This window comes from Homalodisca vitripennis, chromosome 2 (genome assembly GCF_021130785.1).
Source record: "Homalodisca vitripennis isolate AUS2020 chromosome 2, UT_GWSS_2.1, whole genome shotgun sequence".
NCBI classification, from domain to species: Eukaryota; Metazoa; Arthropoda; class Insecta; order Hemiptera; family Cicadellidae; genus Homalodisca; species Homalodisca vitripennis.
In genome coordinates this window covers 62,475,762-62,495,472 of record NC_060208.1, presented here as the reverse complement: position 1 = coordinate 62,495,472, position 19,711 = coordinate 62,475,762, and the positions used below count along the sequence as shown (strand labels likewise).

Here is a 19,711-nt window from a genome sequence, read left to right as displayed (position 1 = left end):
TGTAAACCAGAGTCTTGGAATTGGCCTATGCCTGCTACCGAGCTTTTGAGATTGTCATTCATTTCTTGCACAGAGAGAAAGTCCTCTTTACTCATTCGTACAACTTGGAATTTCTGGTGAGAAGACTACAGCTGTTACCCAATGATCAGGCACAAAGACATAATGGACTGTTTTCTTACAGTTCTCAATGAGGCTAAAGTCTTCATCATGTTCCATAAAGGAGGGTCCTGTGACTAAAAACTTCTACAGTCTCAATATGGATATTATTTACAATGTACATCCAAAATCTTGTTATACAGTTGCCTAAAGTCTCTGTTTCTAGTCCTTTTTTTTGGTAGACATGGCTGTTGAGGTGAACTCTGTCGTCTTTTGGGTGACATGAACGTTGATTTAAGATCCAATACCTGTAGTGGTGCTGGATACCTTCATCGTCTGATCAAGTCCCACAACGTTGTTCAGAACATTAGTGAGCTGACTAGAGTGACAAACATTTGATACATCATCTGATTGCTGATAAAACTACCAAAGTTGAAAGGTGTGGAGTTATAAATACAACAAATATTATTGATCATCTAGGATTGAGGATAATAGACTACAAACTAAAATAATGAGGCTTAAGATCCGAACAAGAGAAGACTCAGGCCAAGTTGATAAGGTACAGAGATTTCTCCAAGCTTAATTTGATTGACATGTTTGCAATGGTTGCTGAAGTGGACTGGGGTAGAGCATTGATCTCAGCAGTATTTTTGATATACAACATTTCATAACTTCCAACATTAAAAGCATTTTTGACAAACATGCCCCAATGGTTACTAGTAACAAAAAAGAAGAAGGCCCCCTGGAGAACCCGAGAAGTTATAGAACTCACAAGAGAAAAAACTAGGTTGAAGATACAGTTTCTTATGAGTCAGAGTGATACTAGCTCAACAGCATATAAAGGAGTCAGAAATACACTGAAGATATTTTGAAGATAGAAGTGGCTAACTGTAGAGAGACTGGCAATTTTTGGAAATTTTTATGCCAGAATGGTGTAGTTTAAACATAAAGATCAAAAACTGCCTTCAAATTTGAATGCTAGTGACATAAACAAGTACTTCACAGGGAGGAATGTCTTGAGAATTTGAGCAGTTTTATGATATGAACAGAAGGGTAGGACTAACGACTGATTTTAAGTTAAGGATAGTTTTATATACAAAGAGGTGGTGTTAGCGATGAATGAAATTATCTCTAGGGCAGTAGGAACAGATGACATTTTTTTTTGTTCTCTTAGGACAAGAAGCTTATAAATTGCACTTAGTCCTGTAAGAACCTTTGCGCTGCTTCCGGTGTGATAGGATATTCAGGATGGGTAAGGTTATGGAGTAGGGGCCGCCTCCTATCGAGATCCATGAGGAAGAATTAGGGCACTACATCTTAAAGTCATCCTGGAAGAAGGGGAGGACAGCTCTGAATGAGCCTCTACAGTCAAAGTAGGCAGGGGGTGGCACACCCTTGTTGAGGTTAACAAGAACCTCTGAGGTAAGGGAACAAACCCCACCAACTCCAACAGTCATCTCCCACAGTAGACTAGACCTATCGAATTGCCCATGAGCCCCAGAATCTCAACATTTGCGGTTAGTGATGTGCCGCTACTGGACATCCATAAGGTGGCCCAGATTGAAGTGGCACATCGGTTTTTGCTGTGCCCAGTGGTGGGTTCAACTGGTAGGTATAAACCAGCCAGAAGTGATCCCTACATGGGTAAACAGATGACATTGGTATTGATATGATAAGAGCAGTAAGTCTATATGTTGTTAATGTCATTACCCACCTTGTAAATATGTGCTTGGCAAGAGATGTTTCCATGGACATGGAAGATGAGTATAGTCAAACCATTGCCAACAACACAAACACCAACAAGTATTTCTCATCTTAGACCCATATCATCTCACCAGCCATGTTGAAAATTAGTTTTGCGGATTTTATTGATGAGCAAAATATCCTCCTGAAACTACAGCCTGGATTCAAGAAACATCATGGGACATATACTACACTGGTCAACTTGTTTAGAACAGGTGACATTAACAAAATCTTATAAAATAACAAAATCTTAAAATGTTTAGATAAACATGAAAAGTTAGATCATTTGTCTGATATGCACAATACTGGGCATGAACAATACATGACATTAGGAATAATAAAAAGACCAAATGGAGTTGTTCTTCAAAAGGAATAAGTTCTATGTCAGTGTAAGAACATTTTTGAGAACTAGTGAGTTTTCATAAGTAGAAAATGTACTTCATGCTTGGTTCATTCAAGAAAGAAACAGGAATACTAAGGTGCAAATTCAGGTGACATTTTCATGGAAAAGGGTAAAAGTCTTTTTTTACTATATCACGAAAAAGGATGACTTTAGTGCAAGTGTCCATTGGCTTGTCTAATGTAAAAAGTGTTTTTGAATCAGATTGTTAACTTTTAAATGGTGAAAAACTTTCTTGTGATGTAAAGTTTGTTGAACTCTTTATTGCTTAATTTTAAATAACTCAATTATAATGCTAACAAAAGCAACTTGTCTTGGAACCTTCCTTCCAAAATGAGTTATACATATAGCCTAAGCTAGTGATCTTGGCCATAAATGGGCTAAAGACAGGTTAACCTTTATGTCTTGCTCTAATACTAGTGGCACTGACAAGGTATAAATAGTTGTTGGTAAATAAAAAAATCACAGTTATTTTAAAGAACATCAGTTTGTTTATTTTATTCATGAACCAAATAAATAGGTGGATGATGAAAACACATTGTAGTGAATAGTTTTACATAAACTGTATCCTGTCAGTCAGAATGTTTCTTATAAAATACAACTTGTCCCAAAAAGCTCCATTGATTCTTTACGAGAACTGTCCTAGACATCCTGATAAAGAGAAATTATTTCCGGGGATAGTTGTATCTGCATATTATGTTCCAAACGTCACTTTGCTTCAACCAATGGATCAAAATGTTATTCCAACTGGTAAAACAATTTACATAAAGAGCCTGTTGTTCAGTGTTTGTCAAACAATGTTGTGTTTAACCTACCTTGTCTTGGGACAACCTTTAAATAAAGACAGTTGTCTGTGGAAAAAGCTTATGGACCTTTCTAACCTTATTCAGGCTTATGAAAAAAATAAGTTTTGAATTAAGTGACCTAAAGAGAAGCAGTTATTGAACATTTTGTGGATGATTCTGCTGATCTGACAAACCGCTGATGTTAACCTTAGAGGAAGAGCAATGCTGGATCGTGACAGACAACAAGATCATAGCAGATGTACTCGTCAGAGGTGAGGAGAACGAGTTGGACTCTGCAGCTACTCCATGCATACACATGGTCAACAATGGTAAAGCAACAATGCTTTCACAACTATAATCAGGAATGAGGAAAATGGTTCTTCGGCAACTTACATCCTTATACCTAAGAAACTCTAGGAGTATTGAAACATTTTTTAGTGCCAAATAGTAATAATATATTAAAAACTTTTCCTGCCTCTAATAACTAAGTATATTGTGAATTTTATTCTCACTATTTATATTTTCTCAATACTATATGGTGAATGTACAATACTGCAATATACTTAATATGTTTTTGTTAGAATACAATACATTATTATTACAGTTCTTTGTAAAGTGTGTTATATTTTTTATTTAACGTTCACTAATACGGTGATTTCAGTAATCCAGTTCTTCTGATCCTGATGCACAACTTTCACCACAATTTACTATTCTCATTATTAAAAATATAATCACACGTATGCAACACAGAGTCATACTGAGTGATATAGACAAGATAGGACAGAGACTAGATGAGTGTGCAGACTGCAACAGGCTACAGAAGAGCTCTGATATCTGGCGATCTCTGCATCTTCTGCCCTTACCTACTTGGCTGGCTCGGGTTGTAACCTTCAGCGTGTGGCCAGTATATATACTGTCTTGACAAGTATACATTATTATGTCTATGTACAGTAACAAACAATATTTGTTACAAACAGCATTTTACTGTTTTTACAAATTAAATTTATTTATGTGTAGGTTGTCCAAGAGAAAACACAGATAGTATTGGCGCATGCACATTTTCTCTTGATTGATGTCGAGTCACTGATCTTAATTTTGAAGCAAAATGTTTTGAACGTTACTGAAGTGGAGTTGTTAAAAGCATGTTTGACTTGGGCAGTACACAAAGGTAAGGTTGTAGATACTCTAGATTTACTTATAACTAATTGTTTGGTAGAGACTTTATCAGTATGTATTCTAGTCAGATTAATTTTTTATAGTTGTCAACAAATTGTGAATAATCTTCATCTTTGATTTCAAACAACGCAGTAAAAATTCTTTAGTTAAACTAGAAATTATGACCTATGCAGTTATTAAGAAAATGTTAAAATTGCTGTTTATAAAGAGGCAAACTCTCTTTAATATTTAAGAGGTATATTGCATTATGTCCTGAATTAAAGTAGTATTATAGTTAAATATTACTTTCATAGCTAAAACGTTGTTAAACCATGGCCAACCACTAAATAATCCTATCTTTACAAGTACGAATCAGAATCAGAAGATCATTCATGAACATAGAGTAAAGAATTGGCAAAAATAGGATTCTTGTTTGAGGACAGTTTTGAGATGTATGATGTGCCTATGGTTAAAATGTCTATGGTAAGATACTAGAATCTGAGGAGCTGGGGCAGAATGTTGTGCTGTACAAAGTTGTGCTGTGTGGTCAGATAGTCCAGTGTATAGGATTTCTACTTGTATTTCAACTGGTTCAAGATTGGCCCTAACACAGTTAATTGAGCTGGTTGTTGTTGGATTTATTCTTATTGGGGTTAAAACGATCCAAGTCATATTGCGGCTCAACAGAGTTTCATTTAGTTTGATTTAATCATGGTTTGGAGACAGTAAGTTTGTATTTATATCTCCTACCAGAATAACAGCACTATTCTATGCCTGTATGTTACCAATTGTTTGGGAAATTATATCTAGTGACAAATTCAGGTGTCCTTGAGTTCTATAGATACTGATGATATGAAGGTTTTGACGATCTTGCTTGACTTGCACAGGTGTGATTTCACAGTGGAACTCCATACTAAAGTTACGGATATCTTATAGTCAACAGTGAAGTCACGTTTTTATACATAGCTACAGTCCTCTTTTGTTAATTTGTTTTACTTTATTCTGAAATGAATACATATTCTAAAATATTAGTGTTTAGAATTTAATCTTTTGTTTAAGCCATGTTCAGTAAAGATTATGATGTAAGGTTTTGTAGTTGTTAAGAAGTGGTTTAACTTTTTTTATTATGTTTGATAGTCTCTCCACTGTATAGTGCAGTATTTTTATATGTCTCTCAGTTCATGATTTATACTCTCTTGTTACAACTTTGTGTCTTCTTTACGATGGGTCCTAAAAATAGTTTAGTTGGATGGAATTTAGAAGTCATTCTTCTGGATTGTGTTCAGGTTTTTAGTAGAGTTAGGCTATTTCTCCCTGTTTTTTGTTGAATGTCTTCAGTAAGGATAAGTTTTTCAGCTGGAAGTTGTCTGTTTCTCTCAGTGCGTCTTTGTGTGTCTTGTTCGGGTGATTCCAAGAGAGATGATAACTGATTGTGTTGCCCTAGCTTATCTATTAGTTGTACTTCATAGTATTTTTTTGTTTATTATCGTATAGTTATCAATTTACTGCTTGAAAAACTCTTCAATGCTTTCACTGTGATCTCAAAGTTTTACAGAGATTGGTGGAGGTGTGAAAACTCTGGATTTAGATGAGTCTTGAGTATTAATTTGGATTTTATTGATTGTTCCAATAGAGTGTTCATGTGGCCCTTTTGCTTCTCTCTTGTTCATATGATGAATGACTGATTGAGCTTTTGCCATTTGGAGAGATATACTGAAGTGGTTTTTTTTCTTGTTTACTTCTTTTTTTGTAAAATTAGGGGATTTGTAGTAGCTATGGCATCCTCTAGTAGCAGACATCTTTTTTTAGTTTATATAAATGACGTTAGGTCATCCATATCATCTGGTCAAATGGTTCAGTACACAGACGATACTACCCTCTGTTTCCAGGGCAAATGCAAAGAGTCTTTGGAAATTGATTGCTTTGTAAATTCAAATTATGTCTTCAATTTTTATCAAATGTGAATCTACAAACAAATGATTCAAAATCAAACTTCATCTATTTTTCAGGGCGCAGAGCACCCCATGAACCTGCTCCATCAGTTGTACTGAATGATATGGTCATTGATGAAGTTTTAAGCACCAAGTTTCTAGGAATCCACATTGATAAAGGTTTGTCCTGGGAAAAACATTTGGACGTTGCCTGTGCTAGAATGTCCTCAGGCATCTATACTTTGAGGAAATTGGCAGAATTTTGTGGAATACACCTACTGAAAATTGCCTATTATGGCCTAGTGTACCCACATATGTCATACGGCATAACATTGTGGGGAGGGTGTGCAAATGTCCATTTCCAGAGGTGTTTCGTTCTTCAGAGGAAAGCAGTACGAATCGTGGCAAAAATGGGAATCAGAAAATCCTGTAGAGATTATTTTAGAGAACTTGATTTATTTATTATTTATTGATTAACCTTCCCATCCCTATACATGTACGAGACCGTCTTGTACTGTTGTTACAAATGTGAGGTAATGCGGGGCAGGAACGTTCATGAGTACAACACCAGAGGGCGGGATGCGTTTAGATCTGTGCAGCACAGGGCTCCAGGCTTACGAAGCTCTACCATCTGAGGTTGGAGCTAAACTGTTCAACAAGCTGCCCTTAGACTTGCGTGTAGAAAATAGGAAACCACTGTTTAAGAGGAAGCTAAGGCGCCTACTGGTGCAAGGAGCCTACTACTCTGTTGGTGAGTTTGCGGATCATGAGAATTAATCAATTCTGTTGGGTTGGTGGTGCCGTTATGTATAGCACTTTAGCTTTTTACCTTGCAAACTTTTTGCATTCTTTGTTCACAATTATAATCAATAAATAATTGAATTTTATATTTTTAAGGGTACTTGTTTGTTATTTGTATTGTTTTGTAACTTTTATTTATATTCTGATATGTTTTAATTGATATGACGCTCACCATACAATACTGTAATTGTCTATGGCAATAAAGCTATTATTATTATCACTGTAAATTTGTCACTTTTTATGGTATTCAGTTCTTGAAGTGTGTTGAAGAGATGTTCTATGTTCTCTTGGCGGACTTTCATTTTTGTCAGTTTATGTCGGAAGGGTGTCATGGGCATCGGGGTGCTGGACTCTGAGATATCAGTTTGTGTTTCTGAGTGTTTTACTGATGTTAAGGGTTGTTTTGAGTAAACTTGATTACTGTAATTATTTTTAATTATTTTTATTTAATTTTAAAGTTTTTGAATTTCCTTATCATAATTGGAGACAATTTGTTCCTTTTTCTGTCCTGCTCCTCAACGTTTTTTATCTACTCTATTTGAAATTGTTTTTCTTTGGTGAGCTGATGTTCAATATGATTTTGAGTTTCAGTTATGGCCTTATTTTTATTGATCAAGGCTTCTTTTTCACTTTCCAGATCTTCAACTTGCATTACATCATTTTGTATTTAATCTCACTGTATTTTTCAAGTATGTGATTTGTTAGGGTAGGTGAGGATTTTTGAGTTACTTAGATTTTATTTTAGCTTTCCATTTTCAGCCATCAAGGCAATTCCTACCTCAGCAAGGTATGGGGTGTTTTAAGTTCTGCTTGCTCAGCAGCTGCCGGTTAACACTCACTCTGTTCATCTGTCTGTGTCATACTTGCACTGTTTGCTACTTGGTGTTGAGTTGAAGTGAAATGGTGACGTTAGTTATTCATGTGACGTCACTCCCTCATTGAAGGATAAACCCTCTACCTCTGGTGTTTTATCAGTTGAGATAGTTTTAGCTTCTTAGTATTTTAAAAGCTCTTTATTTTTCAATCTTCTCAAAAATTAAGAGTTAATTATGGATAAAAATTGCTTTGCTCTGCTACTTCAAAAGTGGATTAGCTCTTGTGTGTTGACTTTTGATGAATTTCCTCTGCAGTGGTAAATAGTACAGAGTGTTTTTAGTATTTCTACCACTGACTGTACTTAGTAGTTCTGTTGGTTTGTCCTGATTGACACTTAGAAATAACACTTTTCCTGGAGCTGATTTACAACATTAGTGGCACTAGTTGGCCATGTTTGTATGTTGGGTCAAGTCGGCACAAGTACGTATGTTAGGTCACCTACACATGTTTATAGTGGTTAGCCATCAATTTTTGAGCTATTGGTTCCCACTTTAGTGCTTGTTACTTATGTTTAAAGATGTAATAGTAAGTGAGTTGTGCTCAAAACATGCTAACAAGCTTTGAGTCATCAAATTAATGGTGATGCAAATCAATTACATTCACTTGATGAATGGTAAAATGCAGAGATTCTCTTAATCTATAGGCTAAATCAAAATGTGTACAGAGCGACAATCTAGACTCTCTTAAACTCTCTTAGCGTCAAGTCAAAATGTCTTTATTTACTCAGCACAAATCATGTACATAAATAACGTCAAATATTAAATACAAATGATTACCTGTACATGTAAATGATCATAATTATTATACCCTATTTAGAATTACTCAAAAATTCATGAAGGTAGTAATAAGAGTTGTCTTACAGAAAAGATTTCAATTTAAATTATTCGAATATTTTTAAATTTATTGTGATCTGGTTCATTTTTAGTTGTAATAGGCACTATTTTCCAAAACTTCATTCACATATGTGTTGATTTTTTTTGGGGAAAAAGAAACCCTTTGTTTTTTAAGTTAAAATAATTTTTTTTTTAAATATATTTCAGAGCACACGATAAATTTGTTTGGATTATTAAAAAAAAAATACAATCAAATATATATTGATTATATACCGTCAACATTTCTAAACTTTAAAAATATTCTTTGAAATGAACATCATGCTTTACTTTCAACATTCAGCGTCTCCCACCCAACCGTGAATTTAATTCACAGTCAATAAACCTTAAATAAGCTGTGAATTTATTGTACAAACCATGAAAATCTCTACAACTTGCAATTAAATGAATCAACATTGTCATCGCAGTTACTCTTTCATAAGGCCTGGTTCACACGTTAGGGAGAATCGCAACGACTCAAGGTGATCTGCATCGGCACTACTTACTAGTGTACCAGATTAAATGGAGTAGTTTACTTGAGCTAGTGCGAGCTGGCTGACCTCTATGTGCAGGAGCGACGATGTAAAAAACCGCCACTACTACTAGATTACAGCCGACAGAGGTGGTGTGTTGCAGTCCTGGCGACGTTGTAAACAACCGCCACTACTACTAGATCGCAGCCAAAAGAGGTGGTATGTTGCAGTCCCGGCGACATAATAGTGTTTGGGAGAACATTCACAGTTCACACTGGCCACTAGTTGTTGCAGTTGATCGGTAAATCTTGTGGACGTGCTAATTTTTCTCGAAATATGGATCTTTGTGGATTCGTTTAGTGAGGAGTCCTTAGATGCTCAAATAAGTATAAACATTAGCCTACTTTTTGAACAATATGATGTAAATATTTTATCGTTTTTTATTTGCAATATTTCTTACGGTATCTGTGGACTAACTGCTAAATCAAATCATTGATTTATTTTTATTTGTTTGTTTTTATCACTTATAATCAGATCAATCACCCTAGAAAAATATATCCATACTTATGAATAATTGTGTACCTGACAATTTATTATTGTTATTTATTTTACATTATAGTAATTTATAAGCAGATTTTCTCACCAGTGCTACTAGTCTTGCATGACAAGAAAAAATGCATTTAATAATGATTTGGTGATTTTACTAATGGGAGCATGTCAAAATTACATCTAAATTGTGGTAGTAATTTGCGTGATAAAATGTTGTGTTTTTTTTAAACAATATTACTTAAAATTTAAACTTCTTGCTTTATTCTATCTTAACATATAAATAAATACAAGTATAAAATCAACAACTTTTTTATTGGCTACATTAATTTGTCCTACATTCAGCCCGATGCATAATCTGGTTTAAATAGTAGATCCTGAAAGTTTGTAGTAGTAAATGTTATTGCTATTAAAATATTTGCTTGGGATGTATGAAAGAAAACAATATATAGCCTACATGAATAATCAGGCATCGTCAACTATGAGCCCTACCTTTTTGTTTTTGTATATATTTGTTTTAACATTCACCCCTATACATTTTAGTACAATTTTAATGGAATTACAATTTTACTTGACTGCAGGAGTAATTAATTTACTATTTTCAGTTTTAAAAACATGTACAGTTTTTATTTTGTAGTTGTTTTTACATTTTAGTGTTGCATTATTAATTATGATTTAATCTAACATTTTATGCTTATATAAAAATAATCTAAAAACGAATATTTATTTTATCATACATTTAATAAACATAATAATATTTATTGCTACAAAACATTATTAATTGTGAAGTCCAAGATGGTTGGATTGTTCCTAATTTCTTCTACAAACAGTTCTACGTCGAACACCACAGCATTCATATTACAAGAAAAGTGGAGCGTCCATCAATATAAGCAATCAACTGACAGCCCCTCTGGACCCTTCCAATGCTCCTACATATCTACTATATCGCCACTGTCAGTGGTGATTCTGTAGTGGTGGTTGTTGTCTACAATCGTCGTGCCTGCAGGGTGCAGTTGGCTGCAATCGACCATCTCGCGCTCGCTCGTGTCAATTGCTCCATAATGTCATTCAATACACTACTTTGGCAGGTTTCACACGGGTCACAAAACGCTGAACTCAGCTTTTTGCTCTCTATCGCTGACTGCTTGCCTATTGGACTTATGGAGTTGCAAACAATGGGTAAGCATTGGTGCTTTCACACGGAGTGGTCGAGTTCAGTAATTAGCACCAAAACACGCCACGAGCTTGTGCAATGGCTCAGCACTCGGTGCTGCCTGTTCTCGCGTCTCACTTCAGCATGAATACAGGTGTGTTTCATTTCAGTTCTGATGATATTGATTGATATTAACATTGCTTTACTGTTAAAAATGTGTGACTTAAACTTCAAATGCCTTATAATAGAAGTAGAGTGTAATTATTTTTTAGACGTATCCGCCCATTTCTGCTCAAACCATCAAAATTGTTGGTGAGATAAGGAAAAGTTTTAAATAGTTTCACCATTTTGCCGTGTCTGAGAAACAAAACACACCTATATTCAAGCCGAGTTTAGACGTGAGAATCAGCAATAGTCACCAAAGTGCCGAGACCTAGGCTCGTTTTAGCGATAGATACTGAAATCAGGCACTCCGTGTAAAAACACCATCTTTTTCTATTTCATTCATAATGTTTATAAAAACTATCGACCGTGAAATTACTATTTTTGTACTGTACAAACTATGAAAGAGCCGTGAATTTGATGATTAAGATTAAGTGGGAACCCTGACATTGTTCTAATTTTTCGTTTAATCCGTGAAGGATTAAAATCTTAACCAAATTACTGTCACAAGTTCCACTATATATACATATAAACCAAGAACTGTATATGGGCATGATAGATCATTTTTAATACAGGCATGTTACCTAAGTATGGCATTAATATATATATATATATATATATATATATATATATATATATATATATTCCGGAATAAATTTTCTTTGATAATTTTTGTATATGTATGTCCCAACTTAAATTATTATCAACTTGTAATCTGAAAAATGTTGTCTTGGAAAAGATGATGCTGTTTAATAAATATTTTTGGTTCGATTATATTTCTATTCTATTTTGTTTCAAAACTAATAAAATTAGTTTTGCTTACATTTAAAAATAAATTATTACTTGAGAAATATTCTTGAACATTTGAGAATTTAATTTGAGCAATTCATTCAATTTCAACATGATGTTTTGTTGAAACGATCAAGTTGGAGTCATAGGTAAAAGTATGAGTTGACTTTTAGGCCCTGTAATATCATCCAAGATACTAGGAAATCCCTGAAGATAACAGAGAAATACCACAGGTCCAAGAATTCAACCTCGCGGAACTCCTAGCACCTTCTTAAGTTTTCTTGATTTGACTTTACTAATTTTGTAGTTTTCAAGAAATGTTATTTCAACATATTGAGATCTATTTGAAAGGTAGGATTCAAACCAATTTAAATTAATCCCTGTGATGGTAATTGATTCAAATTTTTGTTTAGTAAAATACTGTAAGATATGGTATTGAAAACCTTACGAGAGATCCATAAAGACACCGATAGGTTTTTCACCTCGATCTATTAAATTGACTGTTAGTTCCATAAAATCAACCAGAGCTGTAACCACTGATTTACCTTTCCTAAAACCATGTTGCTCCCTAGCGAACATTTTATTGTGCTAAAAAGCTTTCTAAAAAGTTCACCAGCCTATTTAACATTGCTTTCTCAAATACCTTTGATAGATAGCATGGAAAGCAAAGATACTGAGCAGTAATTATTGTGCTTTGACTTGCTTTCTTGTTTATGAATTGGGAGTATTTTTGGAATCTTCAGATCAGAAGGAAAAATACTAGGCTAGTTGTAAAAGACGAATCTATCAAATGTACGATTGGTTTTAGAAGAGGTTTTATAGCTGTTTTCACTAATTTAATTGGAATCTCATTATAACCACTTGATGCTTTATTTTTAAGAGTTTTTACAATCTGAAATATTTCTTTTTCAGTTAAGGTACATCTAAAAATGGGTACATCTAAAAAACCTCTTAAAACCTGCCCTTCATTAGTTTTTGGATCCTATTGGTTTTAACTCCAAAACTTGGTTGGGTACTATTTTTAAGATTATAAACTGTATTGGCAAATTGTAAATTTAAAAAAATACTAACACTGTTTGGATCAGATATTGTTTCCCCATTTTCTGTTACAATAATATTATCTCTAAAACTGTGATTTGAATTTCCTGTTTAATAATTTTCCAAGTGGTTTTCCCAACATTAGCTGAGTTCCTGATTTTATGATCATAAAATTCTCTTTTGCAGTCACTAATTTGAATATAAACGGCTTATTTCTCACTTTAACAATTTTATGCAGTTTTTTAAGATTCCATATTGTGTTTTAAAAGTTTTTATATGTAAAAAAGTGTTTTTAGCATTATTGGTTATATTTTTTGAGAAATTTAACCAGTGAACCAAATACTTTAATTTCTGATCTTTCAATGTTTGTAATAAAATTGTTGATATAGGTTGATTTTGAAGCAATTACTCTAGTTGGAAAAATCTACCTGATAATACAATTCTTTACGTTTTAAAATGTTTTTGAATTCTTTCTTCAGATGAACATTAATTAAATACATTAACAGTAAAGTATCCTCCAACAATAACATAGTTTCCCTTTCTTTTGAGTAACCAAGTCTAAAATAACACTTAGCTATTTAAAAATTCTAGATTGTGCAGTTGTGGTTTCCTATAGCCACCTGCCAAAATAATTTGTTAATTGTTATGATAATTATACAATATTCAAGAAGTTTATCCTGACACAAACAAATCTTACAAGTTAATTTTCTTGAATACAAACCTCCCTCCACCCTCAGGAAGTATTATGACTCCCCTCCTTGTGTTGTAGTTCTAGAATAGTGACTTGTGATTGTGTAATTAAATTAAAATTTATTAGCTCAGGTTCTGTCATATTGTGCTCTGTTAAAATTATAATGTTTAGTTTTATTTCATTTATTTCAGGTGGTTCTTTATGGCTGTCCAAATGTATGTTTTGGTGGAAAATTTTAATATTTTTTATTACTATAAGAACTGCACGCCTTGTTCTGCTATTGAAGTGTGTAATGTTAATTGCAAAATCATCCAATGGTATATAATCCCAAAAATTAAATAATCAAGCAGAAAATACAACATTTTCAGCTTGAAGATCTAGAAATTACTAATTAAAGTCATAGTAAGCAGCAAAGCCGCCTTAAAAAAATTGTGACTCTACAGATAACCTCTTTTTTTCTTCTCTGAGGACAAGAAGCTGAGAAACCTTTAATTGCATTTAATCGTAAAAGGGCCTTTCTGTTGCTTCCGGAGTGACAGGATATTCAGTATAGGTAAGGTAGAGGCAGAGGCTGTCTTTTGTCGAGATCCATGAGGAATGATTCCAGGCACCATATCTGTCATGTCACCTTGAAATAAGGGGATGCCAGCTGTGTACCAGCCTCTCTAGTCAAAGTGTGCAGTAGTAACACACCCATATGTCTAGCCTAGCAACTAAATGTCTTTAGGCTTAGAGAACCCCTCAAACTCCCAACGGCCATCTTCCGCATTAAACTCCTTGACAACATTAACATTTGTGGTTAGTGGTGTGCTGCTCCTGGACATCCATAGGTATGCCCAGAATTAAGTAACACACCAGTTTTGCTATATACAGTGTTGGTTAAGGTATTAATGGATCAGGAGTGAACCTACCAAAGATATAACCTTGTTACAATATACATGCAGCAAAATTAATCACTAAGATTCTAGTTACATACTAGAATCACAAATATAGGTTACATTTTAAGGCCTAATGTTTGGCTTCCTGAACAAATGGTGCAACAAATTTGCTCATGATTTTTTATTTTGAAATAAGGTATTCTCATAAGACAGGAAGTGCACTAGGGCGTCTGCCGCAGTCAATACCTTCAGTCTGAAAAATTGTATATATTACGGCAATTTGATAAATTGCGTTCACATTGACAAATGTCATAAGTGTGAAATCTTTGGTGGCTGTCATAAGTGTAAAATCTATCAAGAGTGGCTGGTATAAAATAATATAAATCAATACTTAAAAATGTTTTTAAGATACCCAGCATTGCAAGAAACACAATACATAAGTACTGACAACATAATTTTACATAACCTTTTCTTTATTTTTATGAATACAGGTGGCCAGGTGGAGAAGACTCTTTTGATGGGATTTCTTTTATCTGCTGGCCAGTCATAGTTGCTTTTAAAAATCAAATAATGCTTATTTTATTTTTATTTTATTGATTTATGTTTATTGTGTGCATGTGTGATCAAGTTAGTAAAATGTTGATTTTATTTGATGTTACTTCAGTGATAATTTTTAAGCACTTATAGAATTTGACCATGTAAACACAATTTTCAAAATTTTAAGTATGTAGGATTTATTAATGACTAAAAATTGAGTAATATATGTAATTTTTTGTTATAATTTAAAGCAGACGTGAAACTAAATATGAAACTATAAGTTGTCTAATTATCTTATATAGAGATAAAAGCTATTTTTTGAAACTCTTGAAAACCTGTAAAGAAAGTGAGACTTGCACTCAGTGTTTAAATAAAGAGCATAAATCTAATACAATCTGTCAGAGATGTCACCTTTCAAACACTGTTGCCTAAGATTACTTTATTGCCTAAAATTCTCGTGTCACAATGTTAGTTTACCTTACTCCTCCGAAACTACTTTACAGATGTTTACCAAATTTATTATGCATATTCAGTAGCTCTAAAAATCGGCTACTATCTGTTTTTCATACCCCGAAGTGTTCAGAGTGGTCCACCAATCAAATTTAGAAGATCACAGTTTTCAAAGCGCCTGCATATTGGAAACTGCAATTACAAGACAGTTACGTTTGTTATATAGCCAAACACTATTTGAAGGCACTAAGTTAAGATGTATATTTGTGTTTAAAATAAATTATCTATGGATAAACTTAAAGCTTGAATTTTAGAGCACTTTATAATAAAGTACATGTACGTGTATTTTTAAATTTTGTTGTTTTTCACAGGACACCTCAGCCTAAAAAAAATTATAATCTTCTATCATTAAATTTTTATATAGGAGCAGTAATTACCATCATTAAGTAATTTTAATTACTTATTAAACGTTACTTGAATTATTGTGTGTCTGTAAAATTAACTTGATTTTTTTATTCAACCATAAACTATTCAAACAACTGCACTGAAATTTGAAATGGAGATTCTTAAGGTCTCTGGGATGAATATATGCATATTATTATTTCTAAAATCCCTCTAGACTACGCCCCACTGGTCTTTAAAGTAGCAACATAATCCCTCTAAAGTTCTGAAATATTAAGTAAAAGAGCATTTCTAATGTTATCAACTGTTCTGTGTAAACATTTTTTATTATTTTAAATTTGTTTACATTTATAGTGAGTGAAAATATTATTAATGTCATTTTAGATTTCAGCAATTAGGTAAATACTTATCTATTTTACGAAATATCCTAAAACATAAGATGGCCAGAATTTGACACTGAAGACTCCCTTTGAAGCAGTCTGCAAGAACTATGCTAGATGAAAATTCACCGAAGTGTGCTTTTGAACTAATGTACTAATTCCAGCTCTAAATGTTCTAAAATATTAACAATGTTTTTCAGTTAAAAAGGAAACAAATGCATAGTGTCATTGTTAACGTACTTTCAGCTATGCATTTTAATCAAATTTTAAATATTAGATCTAAAATATAATGTTTCTAACAAAGTAAATTAGAATAGCCATAAATATAAACTTTTAAAATATTTTCTTGATCGTGACAACAAGACAAACAACATTGGTGTCGGAAATAAAATATACTCAAACCCGTAGTGGTCATACATGTGCAACGCCTAAAAACTAAATTGTGTGCAAAGGAGTGGGTAACTGCTAGAAGTGCAGATATGAGAGACAATGTAGTCTGACATTTAATTTACGTTTAAACTGTGTTGTTATACCTAAATTATTTGTCTTTTTACAAAGTAGGTTTATCAGAGCTGTGTATATGTATATATTTTTTTGATAAGAAAAGAAGCAATGGAAAAAAGACTAATATCAAAGTAAATTACAATGACCATAAATAAACCAGCTTTAATTTTTTTTTATCTTGGGAAGAAGGGAGACTAAACATTAGCATCGGAAATATAATTCACACAAACCAGAAGTCTTCATACAGGTTTGCACCATAGGTTGTAGAAGAGCTACACGGATGCTTTTCACACGGGAAATTATATGTGGTATGCTCTCGAATGGCCAAACCATTCAGTTTGTTTGTGTGGGCTAAAGATTGACTAGCAAAAAATATTATAGAATCCATTGCGTTAAGGGATTGATGTTGTAATTAGTAATATTATCATATATGATAATTATCTATACAGAATAAATTATATTAAATGAGAAAATAATGTTTAATGTTTTGTAATTTTTATATTCTGTCATCATTTACAGCGCTGTATGCTTCTTCCACTCATACACCACTTTTGCACATATTAATCAGAATTTATGTGGCAAAACAACATTTCTTATAAAATTAATGTTTATTATATTTTACAGTTTAATATTTTTTATCAATTATACACCCAGCATATTATTTTCTTTTCATAATCTGCTGTTGTTTATCTTGTAATAGAAGGAAAGGTTTTTTTATTTATTATTATTAGCATTGTAACCATTGAATATACAAAAATCACAGTGGTAGTGTATATTAATTACAATTTGTTTTATTCATTTCTCAGGTAAATCTAAAAAGGATTTCAACTTGAGATTAACACTGGAAAAACCTTTGCGTTATATACGCCTGTACAATCTGACCTCTGAGGAGTTCTTGACAGAAGTTGTACCTACAGGTATATTAACAATGCAAGAAATAATGAATTACAGTGCAGCAGTGAAGAATAAATCTTTTAAAGGAGAAGTTCCTTTCAGCAACAACATACAGAAGCGGTTTGATTCTCTTGTCACTGAAACACTAACCATAGATAATAATTTTTACTCTGTTAAATCACAAAATAAAATATACCAGTACAAATTATGTATCAATAATAAAAATATAAAACTGAAGTCACTGATATTTGATGAAAGCGTTTGGGATGGTTATGCATACAACACATATGGTAATACCAGATATGTGAAAATCTGTGTATACAAGTATGATTTAAGTGGTACAATTCGTGATATGTATTGGAATAATACATTTTATGACAACAAGGAAGATAGAGTACAGTTTGATCAGCAGGGTTCAATTGAGTTGTTTGCTGAACATAATTATAAATTTACTATTGAGTTCAATGCTACTGTCCAGTATACACTATATAAGTCAAATAGACACTGTCAAGGTCATAAGTTGGAATTTGGTTCTTTCTTCTGCCTTAATACGAATTGTTGTTACATTCTTTTCACAAAAGTACAATATACATACAACTAGATTATACATAATGAAATTACTATAGACCAAAATAGGAGCAATACATATATTACTTTCCATTGTCAAAAAGTTAACACTATCATCATTAATGTTGTTAGTTAATAATGAAAAAATCACATTCTCTTAGTATATGGTGCATTTTAAATTTTCTGTTATACATAGTCTGTGAACTATATACAGTACTGTAACATTGAACTATATACTGTTATATTGAGTATTGATAGTATGAATTTATATTAAACCACAATAAATTGTCAACTGATGTATGTTTGGTATAAAAGGTATTGAGCTTTTTTCATGGAGCTAAAGGCTTAAACTGCTTATAACTAGAAACTTGTCTTAAATCTATAAATATTTTTCTTCAGTAACTTATATTTTAGTGTCTCAATGATAATTAATCGTTAAAAATATGATTATGTGTTAATGTCAATAATTATTTATAATTCACACTCAGTATAGATTTGTCCTTAATAAACTCAGTATTGAATAATAATAATTATAAACCATTACTATTAACAGTTAATCATAATTTAACCACTAGTATTTAGGCATTGAAATGTTAAGTTTTTGGAGTAAAACATATACGGATTTGAGACAAATTTTCACTTAAACAATACAATACAATACAATTTTCTTTATTGCAAATACGTTAAGAATTACAATGGTGTCATAAATACATAAAAGTACATGTTATTTATGTTATAACAAAGCCTTAAACTTTAACGCCTTTGTTAAAAGTGAAGACATATGTGCAGCCACCAACTGACTTGTGTCCATCATTTGCTTATTTTCTTGTACAGATTTTATCCGAATGTGTGTCTAATATACGAACAAATTGTATTGTGCAAATAAAATAGTAACAAGAATTTAAAAGAAATCTTGACATTAGATTGACCGTGAATTGTAGTTTCAATATCCTAATTGTTCTGACCAATTTTTTTTTATAAGAGTAGTGTATATTTAAAACAAATAGCATATGACCCTTAATTTTTATCTTGCAGGTTCTATTTGAAACTCTACTCTTATTAGACTGTCAGCTAATGTTTTGTTTACCTTCATTTTGTTGACTTGGCATAATAGGTGATTATTAAGCAGTGCTGTTTACCAAATCAAAGCGTGGTGAACCATGTATATCAAACAGTAGAGTTAAAAAGTACTAAAGCACACTGGAAGTGTTAGCCTATTGATAGATTTGACAATCAAAACATCTGTGTGGTGTCAAGAAATATCTCGCCTGGGTACCTGTAACCCTAGGGGTAACTGCTGATAGCAAACAATATTTTACAATCTTATTTCACTGTTATTGTTATATCTATAAATGATTAATAATAATGTAGTTTCAAAATATATTATTAGATAATATATGTTCTTCATGTTTTATTTTACTTACTTTAAAAATCAAACCATTTGTTGATTTTATATTTGACTGCTGTATTATATTCAAATAAATAATATTTAAAGAATATTTTGTGATGTTTTATTTTTACCTTGAATTAATATAGATTACAAAAGAAGGATGGGAATGGTTTTTTTTCTGATCAAGGTAGGTAAGAGTTT

At 32.6% G+C, this 19,711-nt stretch overlaps 1 protein-coding gene across 3 annotated transcripts in view; it reads left to right on the top strand.

Moving 5' to 3' along the window:
- The window catches only part of LOC124354053 (BTB/POZ domain-containing protein 6-B-like), a 78,195-nt gene extending 59,172 nt beyond the window's left edge, over positions 1–19,023 (top strand). For 2 of the 3 annotated variants that reach the window (XM_046804225.1, XM_046804226.1), the window contains exons 5-6: positions 4,042–4,192; positions 17,466–19,023. In XM_046804225.1, coding sequence (XP_046660181.1) covers positions 4,042–4,192; positions 17,466–18,154 — 840 coding nt within the window. In that variant the 3' untranslated portion in view covers positions 18,155–19,023. Of the gene's footprint in view, positions 1–4,041; positions 4,193–6,188; positions 7,075–17,465 lie in introns of those variants that run through there. The other variant, XM_046804227.1, reaches the window with a different exon arrangement.
- The last annotated feature ends 688 nt before the right edge of the window (positions 19,024–19,711 follow it).